The sequence below is a fragment of the Hippoglossus hippoglossus genome, chromosome 1 (genome assembly GCF_009819705.1).
Source record: "Hippoglossus hippoglossus isolate fHipHip1 chromosome 1, fHipHip1.pri, whole genome shotgun sequence".
Taxonomy (NCBI): domain Eukaryota; kingdom Metazoa; phylum Chordata; class Actinopteri; order Pleuronectiformes; family Pleuronectidae; genus Hippoglossus; species Hippoglossus hippoglossus.
Genome location: NC_047151.1, coordinates 8,303,182 through 8,315,544, shown reverse-complemented (window position 1 = coordinate 8,315,544; position 12,363 = coordinate 8,303,182). Strand labels below are relative to the sequence as shown.

General features: G+C 41.5%; 2 protein-coding genes across 2 annotated transcripts; one reads left to right on the top strand and one right to left on the bottom strand.

Moving 5' to 3' along the window:
* The first annotated feature begins 6,182 nt into the window (after positions 1-6,182).
* Positions 6,183-10,679, top strand: taf5 (TAF5 RNA polymerase II, TATA box binding protein (TBP)-associated factor). Its single transcript, XM_034601289.1, has 11 exons — positions 6,183-6,604; positions 7,232-7,463; positions 7,560-7,875; positions 7,986-8,149; positions 8,643-8,778; positions 8,888-9,008; positions 9,119-9,248; positions 9,355-9,519; positions 9,635-9,812; positions 10,110-10,287; positions 10,442-10,679. The coding sequence occupies exons 1-11, from the start codon at positions 6,193-6,195 to the stop codon at positions 10,654-10,656; spliced, it is 2,247 nt and encodes a 748-aa protein (XP_034457180.1). The 5' UTR covers positions 6,183-6,192; the 3' UTR covers positions 10,657-10,679.
* A 354-nt stretch (positions 10,680-11,033) lies between these two features.
* atp5md (ATP synthase membrane subunit DAPIT) lies at positions 11,034-12,312 on the bottom strand. The gene is made up of 4 exons (XM_034601405.1): positions 12,210-12,312; positions 11,447-11,548; positions 11,259-11,352; positions 11,034-11,163 (listed from the first exon to the last, which is right to left on the bottom strand). Exons 2-3 carry the CDS (start codon positions 11,528-11,530, stop codon positions 11,263-11,265), a joined length of 174 nt encoding a protein of 57 aa, XP_034457296.1. The 5' UTR covers positions 11,531-11,548; positions 12,210-12,312; the 3' UTR covers positions 11,034-11,163; positions 11,259-11,262.
* Positions 12,313-12,363: the final 51 nt, after the last annotated feature.

Here is a 12,363-nt window from a genome sequence, read left to right as displayed (position 1 = left end):
CACTCTCTCAATATACCTCGCTAGAGTGCAAGAGCAGCCTTTGCCAGACAGAAACAGAAATAACTTGATCTTGGAGCACTGACGGTAACAAACATTTTTAGGACAACGGGTGGCAATGAGTATATTTACTTCTCCAAAGTATATGATACTAATGGTGAGAGGAGGGTAATGGTAGTTGCTTGTGGCATTGGTGCAAATTAAAGCCAAATCTTTAGGGTGAAACGTGTGTGTTTGTGTGTCAAATGCTGCAGCGTTATTCAGAGGGCAGTTATTAGCCTTTCATTAAGTCAGCTCTTTTCTTATTGCCTCATCTCAGTGTGATTAAACCGCGTGAAGATGTGATTCTCCTCGGTTGCTAACGACTACTGGAGAAGAAATCCCCATCCCTCCTTTCTCTCTCACCTCTTGCATCACTGTGAGAGATCACCTTTACTGTTACATCTCTCTTCATTTGCTGTATCGTGTAATCATTCACACATTTGACGCCTTCCTTTACACCTCCTTCTTGCCGGTACATGTCACCGCTCACAATCTCATTTAAGTTTCTCCTTCTCTCCCTCCTCTCGATCATCCACACATCCTCAGAGCTTTAGGCACCATCCTTTCTTTCTTGTTATACCCTCGCCATGTGCGGCCCCACCCCTCATGCTCCCCGACCCGCTCCCTATTCCACCCCACGATCTGCCTTCCCTTCCTCCACCCTCCTCTTCTTTTGTCCTCCACCTTCATCTTCTCCTCACTCTCTCCCGCTCTCTTTTCTACCCTTTTGGGCATTTTCTACCTCTTCTAAGAGTCACACCTCATGAATTATTTACATGTGCGTTTCCGGGGGGGATTTCGCTGCATTTCCTTACAGTTTACACGGAGAAAAATTTGCATCTCCTTTAATGGTGAAGGTAAAGAATGAAAGATCTTCTCATCCCAAAGTCACTCTCTGGATGACAGCTGAGCATTCCTGCATTAAACACATTATAACACCATAGTGACAAACTGAGGAAATACACACATGGCAAGACAGGGACGCATCATTTAAGTGTTAAATATAAAGGATATGTAGAAAATAAAGACATCCAAGGTGAAGTTGAAAAAGTAATTCACAGCACGTGTAATCTCAAAGATATATTCTTTATAATATACGGCCTCTCAAATGAAGAAACCTGCTGCACTGCGATGTTAGACCAGGCCTCCAGTTGTCAGCCAGTGGTGCAATTTATCTGAGGAGTGCCTGTTAACTGCCTGTTAAGCCCCCGAGGTAGTGCAGTGCTGCTGTTTACTCAGTTTTTATGAATATTGAACCAAAATTAAACACTGCACTTCCTCAGGTAACTTACAATAGACATGCCAAGTTTGAAGCTGATAAGATGAACGGTCCTCGAGATATGTGTTCCACATACAGACGTTTGTGGAATTAGTGGTAGATGTCAATCATGACATGACATTTAAGTCAGGTGTGCCTACAGCACTTTTAAAACTATGTATTATATGCTGCACTGTTGTTTTGCACTCTGACTTGAGAGGAACAACATTTTGTTCAGTTCCTGCACTTTGTATGTGGATGAATGACAAAAATAGTTGACTTGACTTTCTGTTTCTTTCCACACTGACATGCATATTCACTTTGATAAAGTGAATTTCATCTCTTGTTAGGGATTTAAAGTCCTGAAACAAAGGTTTAAATGTTATAAAAGAATGACATCAAACCAACCTTCCAGAAACCTTCAACCTGAATGAACACTTAACAGTGTCGAGGAACTGACTTGGGCGGGTGCCACCTATGCCAATTAGAACATATGCTGTAAACCTCCCCTGCAATCTCAACAGAGGACAGCTTTACAGCTTGAGGGGACATCCAGAGCAGCACATCTCTTTCTCTGATACGCATCAACCATATAAACACACTGCAAAAGCCTATTAATTTAAACCAGTTAGTGGTATCATTGCTCAGTACTGGCTGGTACCGTATGAAGATATGCTCTTATTGCAAGTACAGCAGAAAACGAGACATTATCATAACCATTGTATAATGCAAAAAAAATATCTACAATTGTTTAAACTGCATAATATACAACTCTACTTCTTTCAGACAGTGTGTTGTGTCTCTGCATTATTAAGAATTACAGGCAGTAGAGTGTAAAACTGATTCTTTTGCTTTGAAGTGTGTGTGCCCCTACAGAGCTGTGTCTGCTGGGGGAAGCCACACCCTGCTGTCTCCTGACAAAAACACACATACACACACACACAGAGAGAGAGAGAGAGAGAGAGAGAGAGAGAGAGAGAGAGAGCAAAGTCATCGGTGAAGTATGATAGGAGGATTCAATTGAACACGTGTCTCTACCTCACTCAACCGTTTCTTAATTATTGTGAAGACCACCACTGGGTTGCGGAAAGTAAACGGAGCTGAGTTTGTGTCAAAGGGGAATATATACATATGCGTATAAACTATCAGTATGAATAAGGGTGGGCAGAAAAGGGGAATATTGGAAGTGAAGGTGAAGATTTACATAGACTTTTACACAGAAAAATAACTCTGAACTGGCTGTAATTACTTTAATTACTCACCATCTAATCTTAGAGCACCTCTTCTTTCTTAATAGTTTGAGATGTAGTGAAATACAAAAAACAAAACATTTACTCAAGCGAGATCAGCAATACAGCGATGCAGAGATACTCAACGAAGCGTGACAGCGAGAAGAGTGTAAAATAATGGTGCTTTATTGTGTGAGCAGTATTATAATGTGTGATCTACGTGGTCCTGATTGCCTTTTAATCTTATACCTGCCAAAGAAAGAAGCTGCTACAGCCATGCAGATAAATGTAGTGGAGGGACAAGTTCCCTGTCAAATTAATGGAGTTAAATCATGATGCGATGTATAAAGTGCCATGCAGTGTTGTTAATGAAGTGTAAATGTTACTCTCCTTTCAGTGACTGCATGTGATCACTCAGTTTCTTTTCAAATGCCGAGGGACGCTACAACCACTGGTTAGTGGACGCTCACTTTATCTTTCGTTATTGTGTCCTGTATTTTTCGAAATAAAAGCGCTTCAACACAATAATAAAATGTGAAGGCAGCTGCCCCCGTGCTGGTGCAGGTGCCGGGGCCACTGCAGTCATTTAAACTGCTGTATAAAGAGGAACACTTAAATCAATAAGGGTTTTGCCTGACACGTGTGTTTCAGGTCTGATCACCTGCATATTTACAGGGTCACAGAGAAGGTGAACACAGTGTCGACCATGTACAGTAATACTGCTGATCTCAGTATTCTCCACACCAACATACACTAGCGTCGTCCTTCAATGGACAAACCAGGGGGAAGGCGTGTGTCCTTGCTTCCTAATTAACAGCTCTACACTGCACCTACACAGATGACCACGCCCTGAGCTGCTGATGTTGACAAGACTAACCAGCCTAACCCAACCCCCTTCTCCCCTCCACACGGAGCCTCGCAGCCGCAATGTTATACAACGCCCTGCTGCCTCTGCTGTGAACCCTTCTTTTGTTCCAACTCCTTCTGTGGATCTCGAGCTGCACGTTAAACCTGCTGCTGAGGAGGCAGGTCAGGGGACGATGAAGTGTTAAAGTGCATGCACACATGACAGGGAATAAGGTTATTCAAGGTTAAAAATCTAAAATAAAATGATTTGCATATGAGGTTCTCTCACCCTGGAGGTATCTTGCAAGAAAACTCAGATTTGGAGATATAAAGTGTCTGTTATTACATCTTAATTCATCATCTGATATTCTTGCATATTCATCTCTGGGGTTTCCCTGTTAAAACGTTTTTTCCCCCCCTTACTCTTGTTGAGGGTTAAGAACAGAGGATGTCGCACCTTGTTAAGCCCTATGAGATAAATTGTAATTTGTGAATATGGGCTATACAAATAAAATATGATTGATGATTGACATTAATATCTAAACATGTTGTCATAGTAAAGTTAGAGACGAAGCTTGAGCAGCTGGAGATACTGCTGGAGCAAACACGTCCTCTGCAATGTTCGTAAAAAGGAAAATAAATGAAATGCTATTAAGATCAGATTTTCTACCGACACTCCAACAAATGACAACAGATGCCATTCTGACCCAAAAGATGCACACTCAGCGGTATATGAATATCTCCTACAGGGATGTCAGGTTGTTCAGTGAGGGAAGAATGTGTGCTCTTCTCTATAGGCAGAAATTCAGCCTCAGCAGAATGTAAAGAGCACACTGCTGATTCTTGTTCGTAGTCTCTGCTGCTTGGGTGTTTATTCTCTCTGCTACAAGTTGCATTAAACCTAAACTACATTTTATCAGTCCATTGGGTAATTACTAGGAACATAAAGTTAAGAAAAACTTATCTTCCTCACCTGCAAATTTCCCCATTGTGGGAATAATAAAGGATTATGTTATCTTTTCTTACCTTATTGCATCAAACTGTGTCACATAAAAGTATTTGTATATCAAGTAAAGAGGAAATGTAGTTTTTAATCACATTAATATTCCTGTTCGACTGTGACAATGCATAGAGCCTCAGTAATGTAAAAGGGGGGAAGGTGATCTGTCATTGACAATTGACAATTAGAAATGTTATTAATCTCTAAAAACTGCCAATACAGGATTAAGATGCTTCAAAAAAATCTCTCAAAGGCTTTTATCTAAAAATATAGATCATTCAATTAGTCTGTCAATATAATATTTTTATTTGATTTTCTTTCAAGCAACAATGCTTTGCACATGTAAATGTACAAAATGTGTTGTTAATCCTCTATGATAGCAAACTGTCTAGGTTTTTAATCACAGGTTCTGATATCTGAACATGTTACTGTGGCCTCTGGCAACTTTCCTATATCTGTAGTTGAACAAATCATCGATTGATGAGGACAGATTTATTGATTGGTAATCAATAAAGAGAATATTAGCTTCAGCTCTATTTGTTTTTTCTGCAATGTATGTGTCACACTGGAAATACATTGTCTGTGGGGGATCATCAGGGTTGGACACTGAAGAGGGAGCAGGGGTTATGTGGGTGCAAGGTGCCACCACCTGGTACAAAATGGTACACATCTAATTATGCTGAAGCCTTAGAACTAAGATGAATCATTGATTATAAAATTAGTTGATTTGTAGGAAATAAAGAGGCAACCATTTTTTTTTTTTTAAACTTATTGTTTCAATTATTTTTCTAAGCATAATTGCAACACAGGTTGTTTCTAGATTTTCGAATGTTACCTCTGCCACGGAGGTTATATTTTCCTCTGTTTGTTTCATTTTGTTTGTTTGTTAGTTTTATGGAAAACTAAAGGATGGATTACCACAGCAATTGGTGGAATGATGTGGATACGGATCAGGGAATTAAAGTCTGGTGTGGAACCGGATCAGGGGGCGGATCCAGCAGTTGTGTTTTGATTTTCGTCAACATTGTGAGATAGGACATGTTTCAACATTTTTGTTGATTTCTAAATAAATAATCCATGGATCTTGATGAAAAAAAATCTGACCTGTCTAGGGGACTTTTATTTATGAGTGTGTGGAATTAGAGGATCCATATAAGAATCCCAATGTAGTGAATTCAAATGTGGTTTTACTGAATTTCATCATAATTTTAATTTAACAGACAGAATACTTCTCAGATGAAACAAATCAAATGGAATGTGTTGACTGAGGACTAATAGTGAAGAATACAACTTATTAATGATAATTGTGTAATGACTGTATATAAAAGACTGTACATAAAAACCATAGAGTGTATATAAAACCATAGACTGTATATAATAGACTGTATATAAAAACCATAGTCTGTATATAGACTGTATATAATAGACTATATATAAAAACCATAGACTGTATATAATTGACTGTATATAAAAACCATAGACTATATATAGACTTTATATAAAACCATAGACTGTAAATATACTGTAAATAGACTGTATATAAAACCATAGACTATATATAGACTGTATATAAAACCATAGACTGTAAATAGACTGCATATAAATCCATAGAATCTTTATAATAGACTGTATATAAAAAACATAGACTGTAAATAGACTGTATAAAACAGGCCACCGTCTTCTGACGGCGAAGTGGGCGGGACTTCTACTCTGCCCCGGATGACGCTACGTCAGCAGTAAGCACCAATCAGGTGACCGGATCTTGGACAGTCCCTGTTTTCTTTTTTTTCAACTTCGCACATGCGCACTTCATTTCAAAAATGGCGGCCATACAAGGTGGTGTGGTCGACGCGGATGAAGAAAAGGACATTAAATCGGAACCATCGAGCGATGGCTGGGGAAACAACAATGCGAGCGACGGGAGGGTGCTCTCTGCGTCGCCCGGCTCCAGCGCTCCGGCCGTGGCCATCAAACCAGCGGCGGGAGCCCCGGAGGACCAGCAGACGCTGCTGGCGGTGCTGCAGTTCCTCAGGAAGAACAAACTCACCGAGTCGGTCGAAATTCTGCGTCGCGAAGCGGGACTACCGGAGGATTCACTGAAGGGGGGCGACTCCTCCGGGGCAGGATCGGGAGGTGCTGCCGGCGGCGGGGACGCAGAAGGCGCGGATGCGAGCTCTCTGCTGAGCCGGGTGACCGTGTCATCCTCCGCCGCAGCACAGGCGCCAACAAAAGGTCCGGAACACACTGATGAGCGGTTAACACAACTGTTCACTGTAAATACAACTGATAACAAACAGTGATGACAAGCGATCTCTCAGGGAGGGAATCAAAGTTCATCATAATGCTTGAATACTGCCTAACTAGTGTAAATAGGAGTGATGCATGGATTCCATTGCAATTTTAATAAGTGTTTCATAGTTTTTAAGGTGCTTGCAATTATTTTTTTGCTTTACGTATTACTGCTAATGTATTTCTTAAAAAAATTAATTGATATTTTTCAATTGATTTTGAAAAGTAAGAGTGTCATTTCAAATGTAGAGGCAAAATTCCTTCATTGTTATATTTAGACATTCCTATTTAATCAGTTTCTACAAAGTGAGATGAGACAGTCCTGATTAAAGGTCCAGTTACGAGGTGTTTCCAGAGCTTTTACTCAAGCTTTCATCACATTGTCATGTAGTGACGTCACACAACGTCAGTCTGGGAAGTGGAATATTTAAGTACACCAGTCCCTGTTGCTCTTATTCTGTAGCTTAATGGAAAGTAGAAGTAATGTAAAAAATAACTTCCGATTGATGGCACACCAGTAGAACAATGTTGTCCTGTGTCTGCACGTCTCACTCTGACTTGTTTTTCCAGCCACAGCAGGGGAGGATCAGCCCGACGTCAACGTGGTGCTGTCAGCGTACAGCCAGCAGGGAGACCCGCCTCTGTACCAGGTTTACTACAGCGGCCTGAAGAGGTTCATCGAGACGGTGCTGGACTGTCACAGAGCAGAACTGTCCCAGGTCTTCTACCCGCTGTTTGTACACATGTATCTGGAGCTGGTGTACAACAATCATGAAAGTGAGGCCAAGGCTTTCTTTGACAAGTGAGTGTTCAAGTCTGCAGTTTTCCCAAGATTAAAGCACTTCTATATAGGTATTATTCAATCTGACACATTTTTTTCTTCTATCTCCCATCTCAGGTTTAGTGGAGACCAGGAGTGTTATTATGAAGACGACTTGCGCATTTTGTCCAGCCTAACAAAGAAGGAGCACATGAGAGGCAACGAGACGCTCCTTGACTTCCGCACCAGCAAGTTCGTCCTGCGCATCTCCCGCGACTCTTACCAGCTGCTGAAGAGACACCTGCAGGAGCGTCAGAACAACCAGATCTGGAATATTATCCAAGAGCACCTCTACATCGACATCTTTGATGGCATTCCCCGCAGCAAGAGCCAGATTGATGCCATGTCCGGCAGTTTGGCCGGAGAGGCTAAGCGAGAGGCCAACAAGGCGAAGGTTTGCTCTATACAGCTACGTACATGACATTAATGTAGTGTTTTCTTTGTCCCTCAACATTTCTTTACCACCTTGCTGAATTGATGTCCTTGTTTCATTGTCACTCGTAGGTTTACTATGGATTGCTGAAGGAACCGGAAATAGAGCTTCCTCTTGATGATGAGGATGAGGAGGCAGAGAATGAGGAGGGTAAACCCAAGAAGAAGAAACCGAAAAAGGACAGTATGGGCTCGAAGAGCAAGAAGCAGGATCCTAATGCACCTGCTCAAACTAGGTAGGGACTTTTTTTTTTTTTTAACACTGCAGTATATAGTATTATTTTGCAGCTGCACTGGTATTGTGCCATTGACTGACCTTGGAAGAATAAGACGATAGTGTAAACACATCCTGCAACACTGGAGTACGAATCAGTGGAAAATCCCAGTATATTTTATCACAGCAACCTGTATTTTCGAAAGTCTTGTTAATGTTGTAAAAGCATAAGTTTTTACTTTTATTGTATGCAAACGAGTGACTTCACTCATATTGGTTATGAATATTAAAACTTTCAATTTGAGGGAAATTGCTTATTCCCACACAGCATTCTTCTATTCCACAATTTATTGTTGTATCTGCAGAAAGTGCAAGTCTGTATATGTAAAAATGATAAAAGACACTATAGAGATATTTTAGATGTTTGTTTTTGAGCTCTTTTTGAAATTCCTCATAATGCTTCCGAACTTACAAGTCTGTGACTGAGGCCAATGTCTTTGTTTGCTTTTGCTCAGGATACCGTTGCCAGAACTTAAGGACTCAGACAAACTGGATAAGATCATGTACATGAAAGAGGCCACCAAGAGGATCCGCCTGGGACCAGATAACCTCCCGTCCATCTGCTTCTACTCTTTTCTAAATGCATATCAGGTAAAACCTCATTCACCGGGTGTTTACACATTTAAGAAACTGGGCAGTTAACTACAAATTCAAACTACATTATAAGTCATTTCTAATTATTGTCACTTTTCCCCTTCAGGGTTTGACTGCGGTGGACTTCACAGATGACTCCAGCCTGATTGCAGGAGGCTTTGCTGACTCAACAGTACGGGTTTGGAGCGTCACACCGAAAAAGCTCCGCAGGGTCAAGTCTGCAGCAGGTACAGTATATGACTCGATGAAAGTATCTTCACCTCCGATTACTGTTCGAAAATAATTGAGTCGAAAACATTTCATTGTTTTCATCTTGTCCGTCTCATTTTCTCTTTAGACTTGAATCTGATTGACAAAGAGTCGGACGATGTGCTGGAGAGGATCATGGACGAGAAGACGGCCAGTGAGTCCAAGATCCTCCACGGACACAGCGGCCCAGTGTATGGCATCAGCTTCAGCCCAGACAGGTAACAGCTCTGATGCACAATTGTTTTCTGCCCCTGCAGAAACTGAATGTATTTTTTCATTATTACTTTTAAACACTAGGTAATTACTGTCAATTTTTCCTTTTAGAAACTACTTGTTGTCAAGCTCAGAAGACTGTACGATCAGGCTGTGGAGTCTCCTAACATTTACATGTCTAGTGGGCTACAAGGGCCACAATTACCCAGTGTGGGACACTCAGTTTTCTCCCCATGGGCACTATTTTATCTCCGGAGGACATGACAGAGTTGCCCGGTAAGAAACAGCATCACCTATTCAGTCCATATTTTTCTATAACACATAGAAAACAATCCACTATGGGCAGCACTCTTTACAGATGTCTGTCTTTGGTCTGTGTTATCTCCAACAGTCTGTGGGCGACGGACCACTACCAGCCTCTACGGATGTTCTCTGGTCATCTAGCTGACATCACCTGCACCCGCTTTCATCCCAACGCCAATTATGTAGCTACAGGGTCGTCGGACCGCACCATCCGCCTCTGGGATGTCCTGAACGGAAACTGCGTCCGTATATTAACTGGTCATAAGGTCAGATGAGTCACCATTTGCCATTTTTTACCAAGTATAAGAACTCGTACTATTTGCCACATAACTATTGAACTTGAGTTATGTAGTTTGGGCATGGTAGTTTAAAAAGATGTGTTCATTGGGGGTCGATACTGTGATGCTTATGGCTAGTAACAAATGACTGATTATTTAGGGAATCTTCTTTATACCCCCAGTTAAAAGATGCTTCAGATTTACAGATGTACAGTATGCTGCAGCACAGGTAACAGAAAGCTGCGGAAGCTACTTCTGAACAAGTCGTTTAACTTTATCTCTCAGGGTCCTATCCATGCACTGGCTTTCTCTCCCAATGGGAAGTTCTTAGCTTCTGGAGCCACTGATGGAAGAGTTCTTCTCTGGGACATCGGTCATGGACTGATGTTTGCCGAGCTCAAAGGCCACACAGACACCATCTATTCGCTCAAGTTCAGTCGGGATGGAGAGATCCTTGCCTCTGGTGGGTGTTTTGCAATGTCTCTTAATACTTTAAATGAACTCTATTAATCCAGAGCTTTGTAGTTTCCACCTACTTCGGAGTGTCTGCAACTTTAAATGCAGTGACCATGTTTCCATTTAGCAAACTTACATTAACTGAATCCTACTTTTTCTAGGCTCTATGGACAACACGGTTCGTCTGTGGGACGCAACGAAAGCATTTGATGATTTAGAGACGGATGACTTCACAGCAGCCACAGGACACGTTCATCTACAAGAAAACTCACAGGAGCTCATGCTGGGCACCTACATGACTAAATCCACACCTGTCATACACCTGCACTTCACCCGCAGGAACCTGCTGTTGGCTGCTGGAGCCTACAATCCATGAGGCATGGCTGAGTTCTTAGGGGGGAACAAATCAAATGGTGCAAATGTTTGGTACCACAGCTCTACTAATAATTGAGGTGGATTGCAGGACAGTTAGAATTGTTCTATAAAACTGTATTGTCAATTCACCTGTGGACATCTAGCTGTGAAATAAGGAGCAGACTCCTGTCCTGACCCTCAGTCTGGAAGATTCAGGCTTCCAATGAAGCTTGTTATTTTATTCAGATATTCATTTACCTCAGAAGTGCCATTCCTTATAGAGGACCATGTATTAAAAAAAAAACATCACTGCCATGAGGACAGCTTTGCTCATCACATGGCTCACATTTCTGTATCATAGTCTTTTATACTGTTGTACACTGTAAATAAAACAAAGTGTTTTTTATGTTGTGGGCATAAATGTTTTTTATTGTCAACATAGAGAAACCAAACAGGAATATTTTATTACAAGCATGTCCAGCTGCTCCCTCCACTCCCAGCTGCTAGAGCTGATGGCCAGAATAGACACCTGTAAGGAGAACATAGAGGGAATTGAATATATTAATTTGCGTAAGTAGATGATTTGTTATCTAAAAAGGATGGAGAGTCTTAAAAAGTACTTACATGATCAATTTTCTGTGATGGCCGCCTGTTTCTTGGGCTTCAATTTGAAGAAAAGGACAATGGCTGCTATGCTAGCATATGTGGCCAAAACACACTGAAAGAAAAACACAAGCGTGATTAGAAAACTAGAGCAGTAAGAGAGTTTTGACAACCGTCAGGTGTGAGATGCCTTTTTGCACACAACTCACATTCCTCCTTCCTGTCATCGTGTATGAATTGAAGTACTTGGCAATTCCAGTGAACTGCTGGCCTCCGGCATCATGTCCTCCCATTATGGATGATTACTGGTCCTACAGCAAGGTGGGGAAACAGGTGAATGAGGGATTAGTGCACAGTAAATGAGCGAGTTAATACTTGACCTTGGCATCAGTTTGTGTGACAAAATAATCTGGAGGAAAAGTGATACATCTATTGACATAACTCATCTGCAGCAATAGTGTTGAGCCTGTTACGATCAATGAAGTTTAGTCACTTTTTAAAAATGGAGACATAATCACGGGCTGTGAGCAGCTGATGGACAAACACTGCAAAAACAACTGTAGCTCTTGTAATTCTAAGTATTATTATATAAGATCGTCTCCTGCTTTAGTGGTACTAGTCTTGACCTGCTACTTTTAAATCTGATGTCACAACAACAAGCATTTGCGCAAAACTCCATCACACTATTCATTTCTGACGGGTTTACCAACTAGAACACATTCACGTTGAGTTTGACTTCTCATTCAGACTGACTTTCACCGGGCAGTGTAGCTCGTTAGCTAGCACACTCTATGGTGAGTTAACGCAGCTTTCTGGGCTAGCCTGCTAGCTAATTGAATTCACAGACCGATAGTTAAACAGCACATCGTCACAGAAGTGTTTCAAAGATAAAAGGAACCAGTAAACACAGTTGAAGCCAACAAGTTAGCCAACAGGAAGTGGCTAACGTGTTTTAAACGTGTTCTGTCTTACCTTTAATACACGACCCCTGAGCAGAGCGAGTGTGACAGTGTCCTTCAGCAGAGGCCGCAATGCTTCTACAGCACGGAAGTCCCGCCTACTAACAGTGACGCAAAGGTGTGTCGCCATTGGACAGTAATAAGGTCGCTGCAAGCCGAGGTCGCAC